General features: G+C 42.6%; 1 protein-coding gene and 1 long non-coding RNA gene across 2 annotated transcripts in view; both read right to left on the bottom strand.

Moving 5' to 3' along the window:
• Nucleotides 1-3,190: 3,190 nt before the first annotated feature.
• Nucleotides 3,191-6,371, bottom strand: LOC128609380 (uncharacterized). The gene is made up of 3 exons (XR_008386217.1): nt 5,649-6,371; nt 3,969-4,062; nt 3,191-3,831 (listed from the first exon to the last, which is right to left on the bottom strand). It is a non-coding gene; the product is annotated as an uncharacterized LOC128609380 (long non-coding RNA).
• A 2,252-nt stretch (nt 6,372-8,623) lies between these two features.
• The window catches only part of fam117bb (family with sequence similarity 117 member Bb), a 33,475-nt gene continuing 15,846 nt past the window's right edge, over nt 8,624-26,252 (bottom strand). The window contains exons 3-8 of the mRNA XM_053627210.1: nt 23,458-23,550; nt 21,045-21,158; nt 13,969-14,112; nt 13,207-13,438; nt 12,399-12,522; nt 8,624-12,214 (exon numbers count right to left, since the gene is read on the bottom strand). Coding sequence (XP_053483185.1) covers nt 12,034-12,214; nt 12,399-12,522; nt 13,207-13,438; nt 13,969-14,112; nt 21,045-21,158; nt 23,458-23,550 — 888 coding nt within the window. The 3' untranslated portion in view covers nt 8,624-12,033. The remainder of the gene's footprint in view (nt 12,215-12,398; nt 12,523-13,206; nt 13,439-13,968; nt 14,113-21,044; nt 21,159-23,457; nt 23,551-26,252) is intronic.

Below are 26,252 nucleotides of genomic sequence, written 5' to 3'. Positions count from 1 at the left end.
GATCTTCTCTTTTACATTTCTGAACATAACTACAGACTCCTGAAAACCTGGTTCTGTAAAATGAATACTATAAGGTTTTAGAAAGATCTCACCCATGTTGGATTGGCCCACATTCTGTGCTGGTATTGTCCATCCATCTTCTAGTAAGATGGGTGAGAGAACCTTTAGTTCCTCTGGCCTCCACTGTGGAAATTCTAATGACCTGAGCCATGCTAGGCACACGATGTAGAGGGTGCAGACAGGGCTCCAGGATCCACACAGGGGCTCAAGAGCACACTGGGTGCTTCTCGTTTCCTTTCCTTGCGTCTTAGCTCCACCCTCTTAGGATGCGAGGGAAGGATGCAAGGATGATATGTGAGGAGAGAGGAATTGAAGCATGTCAAATTAAATATCGTCGCTCTCTCAAGTGCCACTTCAAAGCGACGTCAATTAATGATGACTGTGCACAGCTGGATGACCTCACTGCGCTTCTGGGATCTGGCGTTATGTTGTTGGAGTTTGGTCAACAACATTCTTAATAAAGCAAAATGCACTGATCATGTTTAAAATGTCTGGGTTTTTCAACAATGAATAATACATCATTTATCACATCTTTTGTGCAGCTTTGCATATCCAAACAGGCAAGGATCAATTAATTACAATGCTCATTGTAAGCATATTATTATTTAATTATTTTTCACACAAAACTCCAACACATCATAAAAGGGCTTTATGTTTGAGATTGTGATCGAAGCTTCCTCACTCCTCGTTCCTTGCGGTGCAATTAGAGAATTGATATGTCCTTCAAGATGGCAGACTTCAATCCATTTCCAGGTCATGGGCTGGAGGACGGAGGAGCAAGGAAACATCAGTTTGAGTATTGAGAAGCACCCACTGATTGGTGGTAACCACAGGCTAAAGGACTCAAGCTCGACTCAGCAACTGTGGGAGTATGCCCTCTGCTGAGCATGTGCTGCAACTAGACAGCCTACCACACAGGGAAATCCATAATATACACTAGAACCATGTATTTCTGCATAAATGCAATAAATAGTTAAAGTTACACTGAATATTTCTTAAAACCAAATCTGCAGTGAGTCACTTTTTTAATAAGCCAGATATGAGTAAAAGTGTCTTAATATTTATTAAGGAAACTTGCACACAGTAAGTGATACAAGAGCAATACAATGACAGCATTCAGTGAATGTTATTCATTTGAAGCTGCATAACCAGCTGAAAGAAAACACACTCACCAGGGAATACCATCATACCATCAACAACACAGCCTCCAGCTCTGCCTCTGTATTACAGTAACCATGGTATGAGTCGCCAGTCTTCTGCTCCACAGCAAACATTTTATAAGCCAAGTCAGCTTGAAATGAAGGCTCACTCACTATATTTAAATTTGCTGGAATCATTTTAAAGAACACTGCAGCTACACTATCTTCACATCCTGACATTAAAATAGATGCTCTGAGGAAAAAACTCCATGACTGTGCATGGTTTGGCTAATGAAATTATCAGCAAGGAGGAGGCCCCCTGCCTGTCAATTATGCATAATGTACACTGGCAGCCCATGTAGCTCAGTACGTAATGCTTTGGACTACTGAATGGAAGGTTGGGAGTTCATGTCCCAGAACCAAGCTACTGTTAGGTTTGTAAGCAAGGCTCTATATTTTCTGTGCGCAATTGTAAGTTGCTTATAAAAGCTTCAACCTCTGTTGCTAATGAGAGGTTATTCAACACAACCGCATAGGAATATGAAGAATGCAGTGGAAAACAAGTCAAGTGGGTTTGTCATTCCTCTACATGGACTGTATACACTGGAACGAAATGTCAGTTCTCCAGGACCATGGTGCAACACATAGCAGTATGTAAGACTACATAAAGTGCAAATACACAACAGTGGGAGATGGGTTCAGGACAATAAACATACAGTACAATAAATACACAGGACATGGGCTATAAACTCTAAACTATTGGTAGGGTACATTTGGTGTTCCATAAAGCAGACATCTCACCCTGCAAAAACTCATTACAGGGAAGTATTGCCACCACTCACGCAACCCCATCTCAAATAAATGATTTTATTTGTATTTTTATATATATATATATATATATATATATATATATATATATATATATATATATATATATATACACACACATACCTCTGAACCATACCATCCACATAATCAGATTAAATATTGTGTTTAATTGTTGACATGTAAGGAGACATTTATGTAACTTTTATATTATATTATTCAACTCATGGAGTCTTTTTTTATTCGATTACAACTATAAGCAAGTTTACAGGGAGTTTGTCCTCATCATACAAAATCAATATAGTAGGCCTCATCAGTAGAGATCAATAGCTCCTTAGCAGCTAGTCTGAATAATGCTAGCTAAATGAACGAATGACACCTGTTAAACTTACCTCAGCATGTCTTTTACAAGAATTTAACCCACAATGGGCAATTGAAAAGTCGCTGTTGAAAACAATGACACGAGACACAAATGTCTATTTCTAACCCATATTAAGCAGGGGTATATTTTAGTGTAGTCTGGAATGAAAAGTTTTGTATTTTTTTTGGCTCTGCAGGACACTACAGTGTTAATGAACTACAGTGGTACACTGAACTGATGGATGAACTAGAGCGAGAGCGAGAGAGAGAGAGACACTTTAACAACATGCCACAGGGAAACATTTTTCCCCACTTCACAACCCATGAAAAAGACTTCAATCTGATGCCAAATAAGAACAAACTCTCACACCTGCTAGGAGAAACCTCAGCAAGCTCAAACTTGGCTGCCAGGTTTCTCCTTTGTGGAACAGGACCACCAACCACACACCATCATCAACTGTGTATTTTCTTCTTCTTTTATTGCTATTATTTTATTTTTTTAAAAAAAACAAACAAACAAAAAACTTTATTGCATGCAAATGTGTATGTCTGTAATTTAATGTTACCAATGCTTTGGTAAATGTAAAGTCTCTTGAGAGGTCAACTGTAAAGCCTACCAGAAAGCTATCAGAAAATTGATAGGTCTAGTTAATAGAAAGAGAGACCAATCAGGATACACTGTCACTCTCTCTCTCCAGAGCCCATCTACTATTAGAAATTCTCTTGTCTTTTGCTCGCTCTAAAAAAAAAAATAATAATAAAATAAATTATTATAATTTGCAGACGGCAGGGAGCCGTGATCAATACCCTGGAGACTCCTGGAACTTCCGGGAGAGGTGGGATGAATGATAAAGTGTCTGGTGCCGCTTTGTAAAATGCGGTGTGCAATGGTATTTGCTCATACTGGGTTAGGTGTTTGACTAGCCCAGGTACAATGTGTCTAGAACAGGATAAGTACAGTAAACATCAGTGTGGATTTTCAGAGCAAGACAGACCTGAAAGCTTTAAAGAGCTTGGAAACTGCCACGGTGGCTTTAATGCTTGAGGTGTAATTATTTTACTTGGGAGATTCTGGACTAATTTGGTATCCTCACAACAAAAACAAGTTATTCTCCAAACTAGTAGCTCTTTAATATACACAACATAGTTAGCTAGACAAATACAACACAACTGTGTCAGTGTCTAGCTGCAAGTGTTTGTTTGAATGTAGCTCATAAAAGCCATTTTGGCAGAGGTGAGCAACAGCAGCAAATTACAGTGACTTTTAATAATAACAACTTCATAATGACAATAACGTCATGTCCTAAATTATATTAGACTGCAACATTGCAAATAGTGTACCGGTTACTGTGTGTACACATGCATTCTGTACAGTCCTCACTGCCCAGTTTTTTTACCCAATCGGATGCACTTGCAGGTTCAGGCTTCAATGGAGGCACCAACACATCTGAAAAAGAAATGAAATAAAATGTCCAGAACATGCCCTATAAGTATCCCATCATATTACAAATTAGAGGAATGAAGTCCAGGATAAACGCTGACAAAAAAAAACAAAAACAAAATACTGATGTGTATTAATGTTACCTGTTTGTGTGAGATCTGGCCTCTGTGAAGCTTGACTGCAGTTATGGCTATATTTGGCTGGTCCTCTTGACTAGATTAAATTCCATTAAGTTGTCTAAAAGAAGCACAGTGGTCATTTTCATTCTAGATTTAGAAATAGTTTATACTTCAGAAGATATACATATTTTAAATAATAAAATATATGAGTTTAAGAAAAGCCTTTCTCATGTTCCAGATGGTTGTTCTGGATCAACACACCCTGTCATGATTTTATCCCATACTTATCTTTACTTATCCCTTACTTTTAAATATCTTCTGAAGTATCTGTCTTCAGAACATATTTGAAAAGAGTGATTTTCAAAAGGCACTGTAAGTTCGTCAAATATTAAGAGTAAAAGTGCAGTTTTTAATTTTAGAGCCCTCTGCTGTACAAGATGTGCAATTACAAGAACGAAAACAACAACAAAACAAAATAAAAATTGCGTATTTCTTTCTAACCACACCCTGCCACCATTTTTTTCCTTGGTTTTGGGTAAACATATATACCTCGTGAATTGTATTCTGTAGAAAACGGGTGAGCCTAATGACTCATTTCTGGGCTGAAAAATTTAAAAAGTAACATCCAATGCATGTCAGTATTGCAAGTTACATTTGTTTCTGTGGCATTCTTAAAGTGATATGATTATTGCAGGTCTAAAAGCACTTTTCAACATTGCAAATTCCCCCTTTAATTGATGACCACAATTATGATGTACAAGTTCTCTGTAGGTGGCCTAGTGCAAATGGTACCACACATGGAGCCGAATAAGCATTCCAGATGGTAAGAAAACCAGTTGAGAATATTTTGACATTGAAATACCTCTTGTTGTGTTTCTTCATGCTGGTTTACAGAGCAGCATGCTCAGTAAAATATCAGACCGACACAAATGACTGCTACATGCAAATTTATTTATTTATTTAAAGGTTCCAGAAATGATTTAATCCTGTTTAAACTATAATCTACTCTAGTGTTTCCCAATCATGCTGTCACAGGTTTTTACAATTTATCCTTCTTTAATACACCTCATTCAACTCTTCAGATAATTAACAAGCCTTCCTGAGTTTACACTGAGGGTAGTTCAGGCAAGAAAAAAAAAAAAAAAGGAACCGATGCCACACTGATGCATATATAAATGGACAAATGTACTTTGCATGGCTAAAAACAGTAACAGCAGCAGGAATCAGTTTCTTCCTCAACACTTAATTTGGTAATCACTCCACACAAACATCATATGGAAGAAGGAAGTGTGACTTAACGGTGGAAATGATCAAGCAGAATAATATTCTGCTATTTCATGTACAAATTAGTTCTTTTGAGGTGAATATGTGGTGATGCTATACGTGTAGTTTGCACAAGGTTAATCTGATAGCTATAAGCATTCCCTATTTGTTAGCAATGTTAGCCTTGATACACCCATACAAAACCAAAAAGCAAACTTTGGACACCAAAATGTCTCTTGGATGATCAAATACATTTGGGATTCAGGGGGAAATTGTGTGCATTTCTGGCCAAACTGCTAGTTTAGACTGAGCAGGGCTATGAAATAGTTGCCTAATATAAAGCCTGAAGTCACAGTGTTCTAACTGGAAGTGTATAGTTATTCAAAGGTATTAGAAATTCCTTGTAAAACACTGCCAAATCGAGCAATGATGTGGGCTCACTTGTTTGTTTCTTGTTTCAAGGGTTTTGTGTTTCTATCCAAACTGTGCTGCTCTGGTGCACTGCAGTCAGTCACACTCTCCTCTCTGCAGAAACAAAAACCCATTGGATGGAGCAGGATAATCTTTATTGGTCACATATACATTACAGCACAGTGAAATTCTTTTCTTCGCATACCCCAGAATATCAGGGGGCTAGGGTCAGAGTGCAGGGTCAGCCATGATGCAGTGCCACTGGAGAAGAGAGGGTTAAGAGCCTTGCTCAAGGGCCTAAGAGTGGCAGCTTGGTAGTGCTGGGGCTTGAACCCCCCGACCTTCCGATCAGTAACACAGAGCCTACACCACCAAGCCACCTGAATGAATATGATATTCAGCCACCTGACTGAATATGACTGAGGCTTATCATTAACAGTGAGCCTATAACAGTGACTTCATAAATCAAGTTAGATGAGGTGTGAGTGTGTAACACACCTTATAGCATACCTTATAATTTAAGTGTTGGCAAATACAGCTAGTTTGTCGTTGTTTGCACATTTTTACACATCTTGCATCTTCATTCTGATGATCTCATCCAACTGCTTCTATTAGCCTAAGCCATAACCTCTAACTCACACAATGCTGTACAACACAAAACAACACATAAAACACACTTATCCAACCTGAAATACACAGAGTTGTCTCCACCTCCTGCACTTTTGGCTCAGCTCCTCGCAGGTAGGAGGAACTTGATCCAGTCTGACTCTGCCCCATGGACTTCATAGCAAAGGACTCTTCTGCACATGTCTCTCTTGTTCATTGATATCCTATCTGTCTCTCAGACCTGGACATCAGTGAAACTTAATAAATCGATGAAAGTGAATAAAACTAGTACTTTAACAGAATATTGTGCATTGGAAAGCATTAGAGTAGGCAAACTACTAACGTTTGACAGATGAGATGCTTCAAATTTGGAGATGAAGGGATGTTTTCTGTGGTTCAGTTTAATATGCAATTCAACAGAAGCTCAATTATACCTCTTTATTAAAGAAGGTAAGGAAATTAACAAATTCCTCAGGAAACCACAAACCTAGCTGGCAGCACAGCAGTGCTGAACTGCATTAAAAAGACTTCATACAAGGTCTGAGTTAATAATCACACGATCATTTTATTATCTTAGTTTGAGAGGTCTAACTAGTAGTTGGTGAATGGAATTTGCTCTTCACAGTGATTGGTCACGATTACTAAACCTTCTGTCTGCCTCTGGGCAGGAAACCTGTCTCAGCATTCCACTAACGGAAAACAGGAAAAGATTGGTGTAGGCACTGGACCTGAAGAAGTGGGCTTGGTGTTGAGGACTGTGTTGAACCAGCTGATCCTTTGTCAGGTCTAAACTAACACCACAGCGTCTGAGCTTAGCCTGTAACAAAGAGGGTTTGCATGCTTTGGGCAAAGGGAAAAAGTGAGGAATCTGGGCCTGTAATCCCAGGCTGGGCGTGAAGCCTGCCTCCTAATGGTCCATGGGCACAGAGATCAGAGAAAGAACAGCTCAGAGGGGAGCACTGGGACATGGAGACGAGCAGTCTCACACATCCTCAAACAATACCTTTGAGGGGGAAAAGGATCTGGGTCTGTTTTCCACCTAAAAGCAGGAGTGGGAGAGGGTAAAAGATAGATTGTGGGTGAGAGTGTGTGTGCATGCATGTGTAAAGCCATCAGTGGAAATGCTTTGCAATTATGTGAACTATATAGTTCCTATGGATTCTCACAAAAGCAGATTGTAGTTTGAACATATCAAAAATGAGAGGGATCCTGACCTATTCAGTTAAACCCCTTGCTGCGCTAATCACATGCCACGTCCAATTATGTGACCTGGTCTTAAATGGCCTGGTCTCAGTCTATTCTCCTTCCTCCCTGCACGTTCCTTACAGACCGGCCGAGTCTGGCATGTGTGCATGAATGGATTCTGGATAAATCCAGCCCATCCCCCAACTCACTCATCACTGAGTTTTGTGTTGCTGTATAAGCATGATGTAAAATCTGTTATATATGGTGTTATACTGAATCCGAATGTGACTCGGGTTGTTCTAGCTGCAGTGATAATGTGATAATGATTGGCGAGATGTGAGAATTGCGCTGCTTGTCCCTGTTAAGAGAGCTGGTTAATGCACCTTCACAAGATAAGGGCATTCTGCGGGTGGTGTCATGAGGCTACAGAGTCACAGGGGAAAAAAGTCCCTGTTTGGACAAGGTGAAGAGCACTGTCCTCCGTGCAAACAATTTCATCTCTATGCACACAAAAAATGGAGGTGGCTCGACCGCTGGACGGAAAACGTGCATGACTGCACAATTTCAAACATCTTTCACCCAAATGCATGTAACACACTCACAGAAGAGCACGCTGCAACAGCAGCATCCACAGTCTGCGGTATGAATATGAACTCTAACACTGTAGACAAAACATTACAAAAATAACTGCCTCAGCAGCTGTACCATGACAGTGTAGAGACTTTAAAGGCAGGAATATAAAGTTACAGTGTAACATATCTATACACTGATATTATACACCCTTCATTATACTATAAACATGTTCAGTTTTATTTCATTTTAAATGTGTTCTGTGAAATAGACTTTTTTATTATAGAACAATGGAAAGCATTGTAGCCTCACAGCTCCAGGGTCTACAGGTTCATTCCCTCGTTCAGGTTGCTGATTATCTGGAGTTTTGCATGGTCTCCCTGCATCCATGTGGGGTTCCTCCAGGTTCTCGGGTTTCCTCCGACTTCCCAAAGGCATACTGCTAGGTGTATTTGCTACGCTAAAAGGAATGAAATTCGGTTTCACTGTTAACACCTAAAAACAACCGAGCACAGAAGTCCCAGAATGCAGTGCAGCTATATGATGCAGCTGTACTAAGTTACAGCAGAGACATAGCCAGTCAGTTATCTATGAGATGACCTGCACTGTGGCATTAATGGTGGTGTTAGAGTCAAGATGAAGAGGTGAGAGATCTGGACAGACTAAAGCACTAAAGCATTGCTGTATTGAGCTTTTTAAGTAAAGATGAAGCGAGGCACTGGCACCTCTATCAGCAGGTATTCAAATGGCACTGTGAAAATAGACCAACATGTTGAAACTAAAGAAGTCAACTCAGAATTTCATTACATCTTGGGCGCTACTGAAGATCGCATTAATTATAAAGATTAATGTATTAGATAAAGTAAGATAAGACTTTATTAATCTCCAGATGGGGAAATTAATGTGCAAGTAATTGAGGGATTTTTCCTTGAAACTGAACCTTGTCACACAAAACTTGCTCTGTTGTTCCACTAGGTGGCATGTGCGAGTTCTTCTGAAAACACGCTGGAAGTGGAGCGGTTTGTCTTTATGAACCCGAGTGCCAAAAGAAACAGGCTTATGACTTGAGATTTCTGCTCATTTCAGGGTCAGAACTACATCTCTAATGATCCTTTTCAGCATTCTTGAAATGTCTTTGGACTTTCAGAAGCTTATTTTCTGGTCATTGGAAAAAACACACTGATCTCCACCAAGCTGGGCATTAAAATAATAATAATAATAATAATAATAATAATAATAATAATAATAATCAACAACAACAACAACCAAAAACACCTCTCACTTTGTATTTGGAGCAGCTGCAACTTTATTTTTATTCAGTTACATACAGCCAGAGGAACATTATGGAGTACATGAACTGTATGGGAATAAAACAAAAAGTACAGAACAGTCACCTCACACAGAGTAAGAGATCAGAGGCCTACACAACAGTGCTGAAGCTGTGTCTGAGCAGACCTAAATGTGCAACATGAAGAGAACTCTCTAAAACACGAGTCTAATCTGATAATCTTGTCTAGTTTCTCCAAACGCATGTACGAGTGTGTAAATGTGAGCCAACCATGTAGGACACTCTCATTCCCCTCGCTCTTTCAAACTAACATACACTAATTAGAAAGAGAAAATGAAGGCCACCATTCTTATAAAAAAAAAAAAAAAATGCATTAAAATGGTCTCTAGACTGCGCATACTCTCTACTTTAAATACAGGCACATATACTAAGCAGATACATCATCAAATTTTCAAACAGAGAACTGTTAGTATTTTGTAGCTGTTGGGAAGAGCTTAATGTTCGTACATTCCTGAGTACAGACCTACAGAGATAACCATCAGCTGATTTCAGATGATTAAGACCTTGTAATCGTTAGAAATGGTAGGTGTTCAAAGCTATAAGCCACGTGGGGCCTAACTGATCTGCAACACTTGCAAAAAGTGCGACAATCTTTTTCAAGTTCAATATTTATTTCATTTAAAGCACAAAATAATACCTTAACAGTTGTGAAAGAAAAAACAAAACAAAAACCCAAACAAAAACGGACCCCAATACTACAGAAGTGTGTTGGGCTCCACCCGAGAGCTTGAGCCCAAACACAGGCCTGCTCAATAAACAAGGGAACGAGTGAAGGTAAGAAACCAAGCCACTAGTGTGACGTACTGAAGCAGGCACTCCATGGCTTTGGTCTTCATTAGAACTTTACACAGGTTTGAGCCTGATGGTTATTTTTTATTGATACTGCGGAACAGTAAACTGTCTAAGAAACGTCGTTTATGCCTCCTCACTCTTCCTCCTGGCTTCAACAGCAGCCATTTTCTTTGGACAGGATTACAGAGTGATCGTAACAACCTGTTCTTATTGCTTTTCAGCCAATAGTTGATTATTATTACAACAGTGACGCTGTTGACATGAAACAATACGAAATAAAATACCTACACAGCATATATGCGAACATGAATGACAGACACTTGGCAAGCAGTGTTTATTATTACAGTCAGCTCTGTGACACTGAGGAAAAGAGATGTGGCCGAAAAGCAGGCAGTGATGGGGAATGATTACAGTTTGGACCGTTAATCATATCTGAGAGACATGAAAACTGAAAGCTGGTAGATTGCATGCAGAAGTGTGAAGGTATAACTGTTACCTTTCTAAACACAATGTATGACATTATGGTGCAATTAGAAAAAAAAAAGTAAATATGATCCACATGAAGTAGTGTGGATATAAATGCAGGTTTTCTGAACACACACTAAGCTTTTTGGACTAGATTATTTAATCGAATTAATTGTGATTCAATCGTATAAATCCGATATAGTTCAATCGTATTCAAGCTGTTAATTAAATAGAGTTTAAAGCGAAGTCGTGTGACATTAAAATATCCATTTGATGCGATTTCATATTCCAGATTTTTCTCTCTCAGTGTCACAGCGCTCTCAGTTCAACAGTCTCAGGCCTATCGTCAGTGAGTGAGAGAAGAGAGAACACACACTCGCTCACATGCGAGCGCACGCACACACACACACACACACACTTAATTCAACATGCCCTCAGCATTGCATTGCTCTCGTTTTCTCTCGCTCTCTCTAACACACTCTTTGTTCCCTGATGTGTTTGAAGTTCAGCGTTTGGACCCAAATTCATTTGAAACGCGCTCTACGGCCACACGGACAAAAGCATGCCGTTTGCTGAGCTCTTGTGCTGTAGTCGCCTGACAGACTTCAACGCAGAATCAGAGAGCGTCACACGTGAAGCACAGAACGCAGTCGCTCTTATTTTCTCCTCTGCACTTTCAGTTCCTCTCACAAACCACGGGGTGGGGACGGGGGCTTTGGGGGGGGGGGGGGGTGGTGTAAAAGGCCAGCGGAGTTCAGTTGGTCTGACATTAGTCTCCTTCTGTCCGGAGGGGCGCAGGCTAAAAAAACCAGATGGAGGCAGAAGCCTTCATCATCCCAGCTTCTACATATCAGGTCTCTTGGTCTTGTCAGATCATCCAAAATATTCAGACATCATTTGTATTCAATGATGTACTGTTCTAACTCTATGAAAAATACAGTTCTCTAAAAGAGATACACTGCAAGCTATTAGAAAACGATACATTTTCTCAGTCTCTCAAGCCTCACACTCAGAGTGAATAAGGAAGAATGCTAAACGTGAGCAGATGCGCTCTCTTTGCGCGTGTGTCCTATAAGAGATACAAAATATTCATCCACACGTCTCCACTCAGTCGTATCTATCAAAGGTAGAGGAACAATAAAAATATATCTATGCTTATCACAAACCCTCACACAACATGTCCTCCTGGTCCTTAAGTAGTACAAGTACTGACCTAAAAAGCTGCATAGCAAATAGCAATTGTTATTATCTTATCAAATATAAGGAGTGTTACCAAAATAGAGCCCTACATTTTCTTTTCTTTTGCTGTTTGACTTTAGGCAGGGGTGGGGTTGATCAGGATTGCCAGGAAGCTTGATTGGTTGATTGATTGCATATCAAGCTCTCTGTGTCTCCTACATGTGGTGCGAGGCAGGATGAAGAGGAGAAAGACGAAGAACAGGAGGAAGGCTACTGGGACAGGGTGCTGGTGCCGCGGGACACTCTCTGTTCGGCCTCAGCGGGGACACTCATCAGACTGTGCGGTTTGAGAATGCTGACCAGGCAGAACGCCGAGCCGCTGTTGGGGATGAAGTTGACCTTGTTTCTGTCTGGGCACAGGAACTGCGGGATCTCACGCGGAGGTTTGGCCCTGAGTGGCACACGCAGAGAGGACAGGGAGAAGACAGTGAGAATCAGTCAAAAACACAGAGTCAGCACTGAGGACATTATCAAAGCCTTACACAGTCATCACTTCAAGGACCAACAGATGGAGAATGAAACAAAAACAAACGTGGGAAAGAGAGAAGGATAAAGAAGGGATCAGGAGTACTGACTGTGTTTCCTCGGTGAAGACCTTGACACGCTCACAGCCCTCAGGAGGCTCACGTTTGAACATGTAGCTGTTGTTAGGCTTGGGAGAAGATGCGTACTTGGGCAGAGGAGATCCAGGAATCAAATCTGTTAGCAGAATACACATTACCCATGGATGACTGCTTAGCCCTTAACACTTAAAGTCGAAATTCGATGAGACAAGGCACTAAAAAACACAAACGAGAAGCAAATAGTTCCTGAACACGTTCCTGATTTGCTACCGTGATACATATTACACAAAACTGCATATTAGAAATGGTGGCGTACTTTTACTGTTTGCTGAAATGCCATCAAAGAAAAGCACTTCAGTGGTTGGCTTTGATGAGCAAAGAGAACGTTAACATTAATACACATTTTAAAGCTAGCTGCAGTCTTTTTTTTTTTTTTTGGTCTTTTTGTTGTTGATGCGGGCAGCATGCCATTAGATGCATGTACAAAACACACCGAAACATTCGGTCCCACCACTTCTGTAAAAACTTCTGTTGGTTGTGCTATAGCACCTCTGATATAAAACAAGTAGTAGGAATCACTTGTTTATTTTCTACATCAAGCTCCACCCTAATAGTTTCTGGTCCAGAGAAAACTATCTATTCTAAAGCAGGAACTGAATAGTTCCTGTAATTAAAGAACTAAAATCAAGCCAGATTTCCTGTGGAAATACACCTAGATTTCCTGAAATGGTTGCCATAGTGGAAACCTAGCTATGGACACCAGTAAACACTATACCAATAAAGGAAAGATACGATGTATGTGAGTGTGTGTGTGCTGTACCTTTATCACGACAGTCACCGAGTGGTTCCTCATTGGGAGAGGGGCTGTCGCTGCAGAGTTCATTGGGCACGCTCAGGAAGGCAGGCGAGACAGATTGGGATCGGCTGCTGCTGTTGCTATGGCTGCTGCCCACGGTGATGCCTGAGGGCGTCTGTGTATCGATGCTGCGGGAGCTGGCGCTGCGCTGGCACAGTGGAGGAGGCGCACGGTGCCCATCAGGGGCATCCTGAGGCTGCAGAATGAGGAACGATATACACAATGACCCATTTCTAGTTTCACTCAAGCAGTGGTGCTGCAGTTAAAGGTTCAGTTTGTTTAAATCTAGTTAATGTTTAAAAGTGCTACAAGGCCCCTAATAGTCATATAATGCCAAAAATGCCCAAAAGTTACAATTTAAAAATATTGCCATGCAATTAACTTGGCTTATTCATTTGAAGTGTTCTGGCCTTTCTGGCCCAGAAATTAGCTCTGCCCCTAGCCAACATAAAGGCAACTCAAGAGCCATATAGTTTGAATATCATGGGTGGAGTGGGCTTGACAGAAGAGAGAAGTTGGCAGTGTTTTCATTGCAATTGGCCTCTCAGACAAAAGTTGCTTTTAAAATCGTATGATGTAATGTGCATGTTCTGTTCTAAGAGCATGATCTATATCTGTACACTATGACTAAGTCAAATCCGTGCATGTTCCATGCTCAAAGCCCAAGAGCTCCCAGGTGTTACAACAACACAGTATTTATATGACATAACAGCAACTGCTACTCACAATAAACTGTTCGTCTTTGTCTCCTGAGTCTCGGATAATGATGCGCTCGATCTCCTGGTTGAGGCCCTCGACGCTGTTACGGAAGCGTGAGACGGAAGATTTGGAGACGGGGATGGGGATCAGGACGCTCTTTGGGATGGGAGCCTGAAAAACAAACATTCAGAGCAGAGCCATGATGCGATGTGAAGAGAGAGCAGAAAAAAAATGTTTGTATGAAAGTGCATTTATTGGCCTCTGTTCCAAGAACACATGCACTGAAGTGTGTGTGTGTGTGTGTGTGTGTGTGTGTGTGTGTGTGTGTGAGAGAAAATGATGTCCTCTCTGCAGGAGATAAGGAACATGGTGAAGAAATAATGAATGACATGATTATGAAAACATGCACACAAGCGGTAGCAGACGCACAGCTGAGCTCTTGCACTCCACAAACAAATGTGATCATTATATAATAAGCATATGTGACAGCATACTAAATCTGCACAGACACACGGACTGCAGGCTATCATTGCAGCACGGTGTAGTGTTTTCTCTGCAGATCCCAGAGTTATGTAACACTGTCTCTCTGGCAGACTTCTGATATTCGTCTCTGATTTGCTGAGCCAGAGCTCCTGGCTATATTCTGACATATAGAGACAAACCCGCACGTCCATCTAAAACATGTATACGCTGGACTTTAGTGACCACATCTGAATCAGACGGCAAAAAAAAAAAAGAAACGCGTCACCTTTTCTGAGAGCCGACTTCCGGTCATCTTAATTACAGGACTCTCGTCTTCCTGCCGTTTCTGTGCTTCCACCCCCTCTGCTCTGTGAAGTCCACAGCTCATGCTCTGTGATTGCCTCACTCTCTCAGCTCCCTCCCTCCATTGAGTTCCTCTCCTCTCTCCACTTCTACCATTCCCACATTCCACACCCTCTCTCCATTTCATCCTCCCCCTTCAGTTCTGCCTGTCCCAGAAATCATCCACCTCTCTCTCTCTGGCTCCATCCCCCTTTGCTGAGGGGTGAAGGGAACAATGTGGGTGCATTAGGAGGATGTGGCTGAGCTGTGTGGCCCCGTCGTGACGGTCTCTTTAAGCATGGAGGATCAGCCTGCACCCTGGACCCTCATTAACATCTCTATACATCCAGGCCCACTTTAAACACACTACTACTCCACACCACACCCAGCGCGGCACAACTTTACCCCTCTGGGACCTCTGGGTGAACGGTGTGTCTGTAAATGGAATTAAATAAATGAGACATTGTGTATTTACATTTTTAAAGCTCACAGAATACAGACTTTTCCAGTCATGTCCTGTTCTTTTAAATGCACCATGTGAACCTGTGTAAATCCAACACGCAGACACTGTGCCAAACCCTGACCTCTGAGGTCACCCGAAAACAATAAGCTGGTTAAGTGATGCTGTCCAGCTCCTGGCAACTGCTCACTAGGAGACAAATATTTGTTTACGTGTCAAATTTCCAGTTGCGCGCGGTCCTGGGACATGGGCACTGCCGCTGGTCTGAAGTGTCAGGGCCTTTACTAGCGTGCAGGATGAGACAAAGTGCTTGTGGCCCTTTGGGTCATTCCCACACTATAAGCCATTGATCTGATCAGGATGGTCTGCGGCTGAAGGTCAGCACTTTGTGATTACTATAGCAAAGGGCACTGGACACCAAGCACTACACTGTAGACAGCACACCGCAGATCCCGAGGTTTTACATGTGCGAGTGAACCGCGTGGGGGAGTTGCGCTCTGCTGTTTGTATATTGTGAGAGGTCAGAGGCTGAGCGGCATGAAAACACTGGGGTTAATGCCCCTTTTTTTGCTCATAAATAGCCGTTCTGCCTCGATGGCTCCTGGTTTCTGGAGTCTCGGAGAGTGATACGAATGAGCAGCAAGACTTTAGAAAGGTGCAGATAGTGAAACTTTAAATGAACACTATAGTTATTCCAACTTCTGTCCACCACATCAACAGGGCATGTGTAATAATATTTAAACGACTGCTACAGTGGTACAGACAACTCTGTATTTTCCTTCCGTGTACATATTGTACATAATCCCAGATTTATAGTGGCGTTCAGTACATAAATGCTACTTATGCTACATAACTGCCATGTTAAAAGAAATACTCCTGAACTTAACCCTCCCATCTCCAGCATCTGCAGCGTATGCATGATTACAACACACTTGAACTGAACACATTTCCTGTACTGACACAAGAAGGAAAACCTGTTTACTCAAACCTGCCTGAGAAAAACATCGCTCTAAAATGCTTCCTAGCACTCTTCAGTCAGAGGTATTTGTAAACTCAGCAAGAAATCTGTGCCATTCTTTCTTCCTGAGATGGTACTACATTGTCAGGAGGAGGAATTTGTGGTTAATGATAATGAGTCTTTATTTGTCACATATACATTACAGCAGAGTGAAATTCTTTTCTTCTCATACCCCAGCATGTCAGGAAGTTGGGGTCAGAGCACAGGGTCATCTATGATACATGGAGCAGAGAGGGTTAAGGGCCTTGCTCAAGGGCCCAAGAGTGGCAGCGCTGGGGCTTGAACCCCCCGACATTCCAATCAGTAACCCAGAGCCTTCACCACCAAGCCACAACTGCACTGTGGTTACGTGTTACCGACACTGATGCGTGGGTGTGATGGCCCATGGACACCACAAAACCTTAGAGAGGCAATAAATAACCAGAATTACTTTTACAGTACTCCTAAAAGTTGGACAAATCTCCATAAAAATGACTCTCACATGTCGGTCTCATTCTAGCACTTTACAGATGGAGTGTAACCAAGTTTTCGGTTCACAATGCTCATTTGAAAAGATTATTGATGTAGCCTGTCCTTGGGTTCCATTATTAAAGAGATTTCTCAGTGTAGAGAAATGCTGGAATTCTTGTCCATGGTAATTGGTCATATGCTACACATTATAAAGAGAGTTTAGGATGAAAAAAAAACCTCCTATTATGTATTGTACATGGTCTAAGCTGATATCACAAGGTATCTAAGTGCAGAAAGTTTAGCAACAACTGTAATCGGCATAAATCCTCACCAGGTTGGAGCTGCTCTAAATGGTAAAGTGTCCTTGTGAGGCTTTTATTGGCAGTTAGCGAGTGGTCTTTCTTTCCTGGGTTTGTTCTGGTTACTACACCCTGCCTTTAAATGTGGAGGTCAGATAGAAGAATCCCTTTGAACTGTCCCTTGGCTCTGATAGCTGCCACAGGCACATTCACACGCGGCCTCGTTTCACCGCCATGGAATTTATTAAAAGCAGGAGATTCACGAGGCCACGGCTGTTTACCAGAGCTGAACTATGGACAACCTTAAGAATACAAAAGGCACTACCACACACACACACACACGCAAGCACACACGAACACTTCCTCTCGCTTCCTCCAGAGACTTGCTACACATTCATAAGCCAGACTATAAAACCACCCATGCATTCCCAACAACAGTTTAGCATAGTTTAGACTAAATTCAAGTCTGTTCCCTCTGTTGTGGTCTGCTATCTGAATAAAATGCTGAAACAAATCACCAGCCATCAAACGACCCACTCTTCCTCATGAATGCAGCAATCCAAGAAAAACACATGCGAAACCACAAGCTAACCACAGAAGAGGGGCACTGATGCAGTGGAATTCATTCCTCGTTCTGCAATCGGATCAAACTTGAGCGGAACGGTGCAGAGCGCTTCATCATTTCCCCCCTAGTGTGCCAAGAGCAGCACAGCCATGGTCTGGGGGGGCTTCTTGTTTCAGACACTAGAGGGTGCTGTGAAGTCCACACAGGAAATCATATGCTTTGCTCCAACTATGCTCAGACATTTTCTTATGTGGCAGGAATGATCAGGCTGAAATGGAAAAATCAGTGATTTTTCTGACACAGTGGCTGAGTAACATAAGAATCGGAGGACAGTGAATGGAAAAACAGCACAAGTGTGTGTGTTAAAAGCCTTTAGTCTACCCTGCAGCTATGTTGGTTTGGGCCTTAAACAATCAGTCAAAGCATGTGTGTGGATTTTTAACACCCCTGAAATGATTAGCACTTTTACACACACACACACACACACACACACACACACACACACACACACACACACACACACACACACACACAACACAGTACTTTAGCAGTGTCAAGCCCATTCACATTGATAGAGCTGTTTGGTGTTAATCCATAAAGTTCAAATATACACACCTCCAACAGGACACAGCTTCTGCACTGCCATCACCTCTTACAATGAACCCTACGCCCAGCACAGGCAAAAACAGGCACTGGTGCACACACACATGCACACTTGCCCACGTTGCCCCCCTACACCTCCAAGGGGTCACGCTGCGTGTCTTTTCAGGCTGCACCTCCACTTCAGTGTATGAAACAGCTCCTCATATGAGAGGGTAGGGGGTTATGTGTGTGTGTGTCTGCCCCTCTGATTAGGGCAGGTGTGACAGTTTGTGTCAGAGGGGAACAAACAGGCCAGACTACTTTTTTAAAAATTATGCATTTAAGTATTAACACTCCACATTAACCTCCTCTATATGTGTATTCACTAGGGGCAAGTCCAAGTCTGAACTCAGCAGTTCACAAATCCAAGTTGAGATTAAGTAATCGCAGACCCACATGTAAATCAAGTCCAGAATCCTAAAGCTGATGCCCTGTACATGTTCATGCAGTGGGAACGGGTATTTTATTTTGCCCACTTAATGAATATTAGGTAGCTTTAAAGTCGAATTATTTAATGTTTTAAAAAAGAAACACTACTTAGGCTGCCTTTTTAGACTAGCCAAAGCAATGAGAATTCATAGAGAATTTCAAGTTGAAGTCAAGTTCAAGTGGCATCTTAAAATAACATACGAGAGTCAAGTTACAACGAGGAAAAAAGAAAAGTCTTCACTTAAATCCAAGAAAAAATGTTAACAATGTTAGTGAACTCTGTGAACCAGCTTAAGTTTTCTTCCTTATTTAACCTCAGTATATAAACATTACTGAACTCATTTTTTCTTTACTTTCTGAATATCGCAATACTGCTTTGCTAAACGAAACACTGTGTACTGTGAAAGTATTACAATATGGTTTTTTTTTGTTTTGTTTTGTTTTACCATAATGCCAATACAAATGCAGCTCAGGCAAAACTCAGAACATACACCCATTTATAGCTTAGCTATGACACTGAATTAGAGCCCCTGTGTCCCTCTGGTCCAAATAAACTCCAGTCTGGTAGAATTAGCCAGGTTATACAGCCAGTTCTCGCTCACCTGCTTTCCATTAGGCCTAATGTGAAGCAGAGCAGCTTTAGAGAAGGGAACCCCCAAGCAAATAAACCTCATCGAGACAATAAAGAAAGTCTCCATGAGGGGGAAAAAAAACTCCCATGATACCTCTATATAGATCTGGCAGCGATGGCAAATAAAAATACTCACTGCGGAGAATAATTAAGGCATTGAATTTGTGTGTTTTGTGACTAAAATGACCTCATGTCAGACATGCTTTTTTGGAATTGAAACCGCCATCTTTCCATGTGTTCTCTCACCCAGGAGCACTGTAAAAACTTCCTTGAAAGTTTGAACCAAAAACAACTAGCTAAGCGCTCTCCTAAAACAACCCAGCATTCCTGTCCTCTCTGCGCTACACCCTGCGCGAGGCCTAATGACACACTTGTGTTCCCGGCAGAACCAATTCAACCCGTGAGCATTCGGAGCTCTGTATTTGTGTTTCTTGGAGATCAGAAGGATCGGCTCTGTACAGTAGGGCCAAGCTCAATACGGTGGAGCGACAGATGGTGCTTTAGTTTGCCACAGGCGCTCAGACAAAAAGGTAGCCACACAACAAGCTCGTCTCCCTCACCCGACACCCACAGAGAGGGACAGCCGGACAGAGAGCGGCCTTTAATTGACCGGCTGGCAGCTATAGTACAGTACAGAGCAGGCGTGCAGGACGTTTGCCACACGCAGGCCTAATTCATGAGCAAACACAAAACACACACACAGAGGGGGGAAGAAAAAAAAAAAAGAGAGAGAGCAAGACCGACCCAAATGCGATCGGCGTAATTTATTCACTAATTCCCTGCTCATGAAGAGAAGCCTTTCACACTTGAGAGCCTTCATGCTTGCACCTGGCCTTGCTGATTAAGCCCCAGCGCACACACTCTCAGATCAAACCTCACACACGGCTGTCCTGCACTCTTTCACTCTCACCAACACTTTTCAGTCTCTTTATGTGTGAGTGTGTGTGAGTGTGTGCACGGGCGCGTGGTGTCTATTACAACAAGTGATGGAGTAATTAACATGGCTATTATGCATTCTGTCAGTTCATTAAGGATACAGATTTTATAAACAATCCAGTCGGGAGTGTGTGTGTGTGTGTGTGTGTGTGTGTGTGTGTGTGTGTGTGTGTGTGTATTGAAGCGGGGGTCCTAAGCACAAGCTAAACTTTAGTTTATCACGGCATGGAAATATCCCATAATGCATCATCCATCACTACTGGAAACCTATTTGTGCTTATGCGCTACTTTCAGAAACTTTCATAACACTGGAGTGATTTATGATACTTCAGCTAAACCAAGAGAGACTCACAGCTGCTTCACTTCAGTGCTGTGTGAGAACGAGAGGGAGAAATGCAGAAAGAGAACAAGCGAGCGAATGACACAGACAGACAGACAAAACTGAAGAAAAAAATAGGAAGGGCGAAATGGAGAACGGGAAGGACAGTGTTGAGAAAACGAGACAGAAATACAATGGAGTTTGTTGGGTCACTGTAGCAACTGGCAACACAGCAACGTCCCTCTTCTAACTCCTGTAGGATCAGACAAGGAGACAGAGACAGAGAGAGAGAGAGAGAGACAGCCACACAGAGAGAGACAGACACACAAAGAGAGACAGACACACAGAGAGAGAGAAAGACAGACACACAGAGAGAGACAAAGACAGACAGAGAGAGAGAGAGACAGACAGACAGAGAGAGCGCGAGACAGAGAGAGAGCGAGACAGAGAGAGCGTGCGAGACAGAGAGAGACACAGACAGAGAGAGACACAGACAGAGAGAGACACAGACAGAGAGAGACACAGACAGAGAGAGACAGAGAGCGCTCACCTGTGATTGGTTAATGGCGGCATGGTTGCCATTGAAGGGGGATTTGCGCTCCTTATCACGATGGTGCCGACTGATGTGCTTACTGCGCTGGAGCTGCTGCCTCAACTTAGCAATCTGATGGAGAGAAAGAAACATTGTTAGCATACTTGTCACTAACCTCCATTTCAAAATGGCTTCAGCCTTCAGCAGTGTCTCCCTGTTTCCCATCACTCAGACAGCCATACATTGAGGCAAACTTGTCCAAAACAGACAGCGTAAGGCCATAAACACAGTGCATGTCTGTGCATAGAGAGCTGTATTCTTCAACATAAGCAGTCTGAAATAAAGGAAGCACAGAGAAACGCACACACTACACACACAAAACATATATCCACATGGTAACATAAAATGATCTAATCCCAGTCTCTCTGCCCCATGCAACACACAAAACCAAAATATATGCACTCTTTTGCTACACAACCTCTCACATCCATACTGAGGCACAAGGGGACAGTGTACAGCTAGAAGGGATCAGATATCCGGCTGAAATGAAGTGCCTGGCTCATTTAATCAATAAATGAGTAATGGCAGGGAGTGGAGAAGCTAATGACACGTTCGCGTAATCTCTTTCAGTCCCAGCACAATGGCCTGCAGAATCACCAACTCCTAAAGACGCATTCTCAGGCCAGCAGGCCTCAATAGGTCCGTGTGGGCTTTGTGCGTGTGTGTGTGCGTGTGTGTGTGGGGCAGTGCAGAACAGGCCAGCGCTGGGTCAGGAGGAGAACTGCTGGCTGCGTCAGAGAGGCGAGCTGTGTCGAGTGTGTGTGCGTGCGTGTGTGCGTGTGTGAGAACACATCCGTCCCAGTGACTGGGAGGAGAATGATTAACTCAATTGAAGCTGGATGTGAATGTGAAGCAGCGCACTCCGGGTATAGCAGTCAAGGAACGTAATGCAGCGCAAGGTCGTACGTCGGGCAGATATTCCACCGCTTGTGCTGGATGTGGAATTAATCAGCACCGTAACAAGAGGGGGAGGGAGGGACTCTCAATGGAGAGACGGAGGAAGAGAAAAGAAGAAGAGAGATAAAACAGCAGAGGGCAGGAATGAAAGGCTGAATAGATAGAGCAGTTTATAAAGCTGTTATAGAGGCGTGGTTCACAATGTGGGGTCCGTTGACCCCCTGGCGTCTCTGACGTATAACCGGAGGGTCCATGAGTTTAATTAAAAATTTTTTTTTTTTTAAATGACGTGACAGCAATGTAGGCCACAATCATCTATTGCCAAAGCTGTTATAGTTATTATTGTTATCTACTGACTGGTCATCTAAACTGAATGGGTTTAAAATGATGTCAAATCACACTAATGTGTTTCTTTAAGGAAGTAGTAACTTCCACACATATAAATGTGAGCTAGAAACCAACAGCAGCACATAATTCTTCTTTTCGTGTCGAGGTTCCACTTCATAGTGGAACCATCGTGGTGGAAGGATTAGCTGCTCAGCAGTATGATACTGAACTTTTCCCAGGGTGCACTAGGGGAGGCTCCTTCTGTGCACACACATTCACAAAACCGTTCATACACTACGGACTCTTTGGACATGCCAATCCGCCTACCATGCATGTCTTTGGACTGGGGGAGGAAACCGGAGTACCCAGAGGAAACCCCCACAGCACGGGGAGAACATGCAGACTCCGCACACAGGAATCAGTGGGAATCGAACCCCCAACCTTGGAGGTGTGAGGCAAACGTGTTAATCACTAAAGCGCCGTGCCCCCCTACTTGCACTGCATTGATTGCTATGTATTTCTTCCTGTAGTGTGGTATTGTGCACACTGAGCTAGTGAGAGAGTGTTTAATCAGTGTTTTTAAGTGAAGTGAAATGCCTCATTGTAAATATTAGTAGCTAAAAATATTGGATCTGTACTAGATGATACTCTGGGTTGGAATAGTGGTATAGGAATCGAAAAAGTGGTATTGTGCCATCTCCAGTTAAATGTATAAAAAAGTTGCATCGGTTTGAGTTTTGGAGAGTCAAAACTTCATGTATTTAAGGACAAAATTGCAGACAGAAACTTATACTTCCATCATATAGGCTTGTTAGATTATATTTGTAAAACAGATCTATGCTAACATCATAATGGAGTCCATACAAATTTCCCCTGCTGTTAAAACTGGGAACCTCTGCTGGTGTGGGTGTGACAGGGGAAGATCAGGGTGTCAACACATCCATATGGGAAGAGTGGCATTATTATAATTTGAGGTGACACCATGCTGGTTGTGCCTCACTGAACCCTTCTCTATTCTAATCCTGACAAGGTCTCAACCCAGCATGCTGCCATGCGTCTGCACCCCAGTGAATGCTGGGAGATCGAGACAGAGCACCGGCCTTGTCCTGAATACAAGAGAGTGGGGGGAGGAGGAAGGCATCCTGACCTCTTTAAGCTGGTCAGTGCTGCCCCAGGATGCCGAGCGCTGGTGAGAGCTCCGCCTCTTCTCCTCGCTTTCATCCGCCCAGGCACTGGGGGTCTGACAGAGAGGGAGAGAGACACAGAGAGGGAGAGAGACACAGAGAGAGAGAGAGAGAGAGAAAGAGAGAGAGAGAGAGAGAGAGAGAGAGAGAGAGAGAGAGAGAGAGGGAGAGAGAGAGAGGACACAGAGAAATCAGTACATATGGAACCAAGTTTACACCATGGCAAACATTTATAGTCTCCAAAATTTGACATCTCGGTGCTGTGTATACATCTTCGCAGCAATACATCAACTGCTCGGGTAACACACTGTCAAAAAAACAGCACACAACTACATTCTTTTTCTCTAGGATCTCTATCTCTTTCTCACACAAACACACACACACGTTCATGATCCTCAGTTTTACATCTGAGGAGTTTGGTATTAAAGCTGCTGGTCACACTGCTTGCTGGACACCCTGTCCCTGTGACAGCTTTAAGACCATTTCAGTGGGTTCATCCTCTCCTCTCCTTCATGCATGACCCTCACCAAGCCATGTTCTCGACAGGAATCTCCAAGCGATGTGCACACACCTGGTTACAATAAGAAATCAGACGTCCATTGGGAGATCTAGTATGTAAACACTTGTTGCTGTTGCTTTCACATTTGCATTTTCTTCCAAAATATAAAGTTGCAACGATCCTGTTTACAGTACAGCACTGTAACCTTTCTATCTGATCCTCTCTAGAGAAACAACACACGATGCAATCAAAAACATGGGCTCTGTGGTCTCTGACCACATGCACACACACAAGTTCCTTTGAGGTGGAGTGTGGGTAGATACCCTCCATTGGTTGAAAAATAGAAAGATCATAAAGATCATCCATCTTGTAAAACTGTCAACATGTAAAATCTCTTATCAATATTAAATATCAGATTTCATCCATATTTGACATTTTGGTCCAAAGTAAAACTGCGTAAACCTCTGCAGAGTAGATACAGCCATCAATGGCTGAAGGTCAATGAGAACATTGTCCTGCTGTCTTCCTCTCTTCCGGTCAAATCAGGCATGAGTGAGCTTATGTATATGAAAGAGGAAATTGCCTCAGTGTGTGTGTGCTTGCCCTAAACGTTGCATAAGCAGCATTCACTTATCCAGCTTCACAAATCTCTTTATCCTGGATCTGGATACATACACCCGGATGGGTCTCATTCCAGAGCAGGGCGTCATAGACACTCGTTCATACATTCATATCTAAGGGGAATTTAGATTTGCCAGTGCACCTACTAGCATGCAAAGAACCCAGAGAAAACACATGAAGACATGGAGAGAACATGTGAAACTCTGCACAAACAATTCCCAAAGCTCAGGATTGAACCAGGAAACCTGGAGCTGAGAAGCTGGGATGCATGAGATTCTGCTAGCCGTATCGCCTACGTAGATAGAAGTAATGTATTGTCCAGCTTTATGTGTTTCAGAGGAAGCATATTAGCTTTTACCCTCCAAGGGTTGCCATGGAGGAGCTAGCGGGTGGGCAGGAATTTGGTGAAAATTTGGAGAAAATGGGAGAATAATGGAAAACCTATACAAAGAAACAGGAATGCCTGCTGATCATGAGTAATATATTAGAGTAGAGTAGAGTAGAGTATGCTGTACCATAATCTCAACCCTGAACCTTCTAAATCATCAGTACATTTTCTTTAGGAGGAAAAAATGCAGGACAGTATTTATGACAGTATTCCTTCAGTATGTATGATCTGACAGTTACCTTTATTTCTATGGATTATTACCACAGGCTACTATATTTGTAGGCCAGCTTGGTAGACAGCAAAGTAACCGGTTCATATGGGCTTAAACCCAACAACCTCTTTGATTCCTCCGATTCGCCACACTTCTCACAGCTACCTGAATGTTCAGCGTATCTTCTAAAATCTCAGGGCTAGGCACTACATAACTCACTGTTCCTCTGTAGTATTGTTTGGGGTAAGAAGTCACTCCAACAACCAGCCTGGGCCTGTAGAACCGGCCACACACAAATACACACACACACACACACACACACACACACACACACACACACACACACACACAAAATACAGCTAACAGATCATTTAACACACTATAGACCCTGATCTTACACAGATAAACCTCATTCCTGCACAAGATAATTACAGAAAACGTTAAACTGAACGCACACACCTGTGACACCATCTGACACACACACAGACAGACACAGACACACACAGTGATTTGCCTGCAACGTGAGGATAAGAACATCAGGGAATGTAACTCACCACACACTCGCCTGCAGCAGCCAACCAGAACAGAGTTTATGGGAAAAACTCAGCAATATTTGAACCACAAAGAAGCCTCCGATTCTAAACAAAGCTTGTTTGTGTTGTGTTTTATGTGCATAGCTGTGAGTAACACTAGACGATCTTGGCCTTGCTCAAGTGAGGAACTTTACATGTTCATGTAGGCCATATCCTCAAATGCTTCTTCAATCGATATCTTGCATCACTGCACAGAAAGAGCAAGCCAAAGTACAGTTTTCTTTCATAACAGCATAATTACTGTTTCTCTCTCTCGCTCACACACATATACACAAACACCCCTTGGAAAGTTCTAGTCTCTTCCCTCCATGAGCTACAGGTGTGCATGGTTTACCTGCGGCTTTAGACAGTAATGCACCCGTAATCCATCCTGAATCACATCCTCCCGGTGAACACGGCGTGGCCCGTCGTATGTGCAATCCGATAACGACTGGGCCTGACAAGCC

Source organism: Ictalurus furcatus, chromosome 6, assembly GCF_023375685.1.
Source record: "Ictalurus furcatus strain D&B chromosome 6, Billie_1.0, whole genome shotgun sequence".
Lineage (NCBI taxonomy): Eukaryota > Metazoa > Chordata > Actinopteri > Siluriformes > Ictaluridae > Ictalurus > Ictalurus furcatus.
This window is presented reverse-complemented; position numbering and strand designations above follow the sequence as displayed.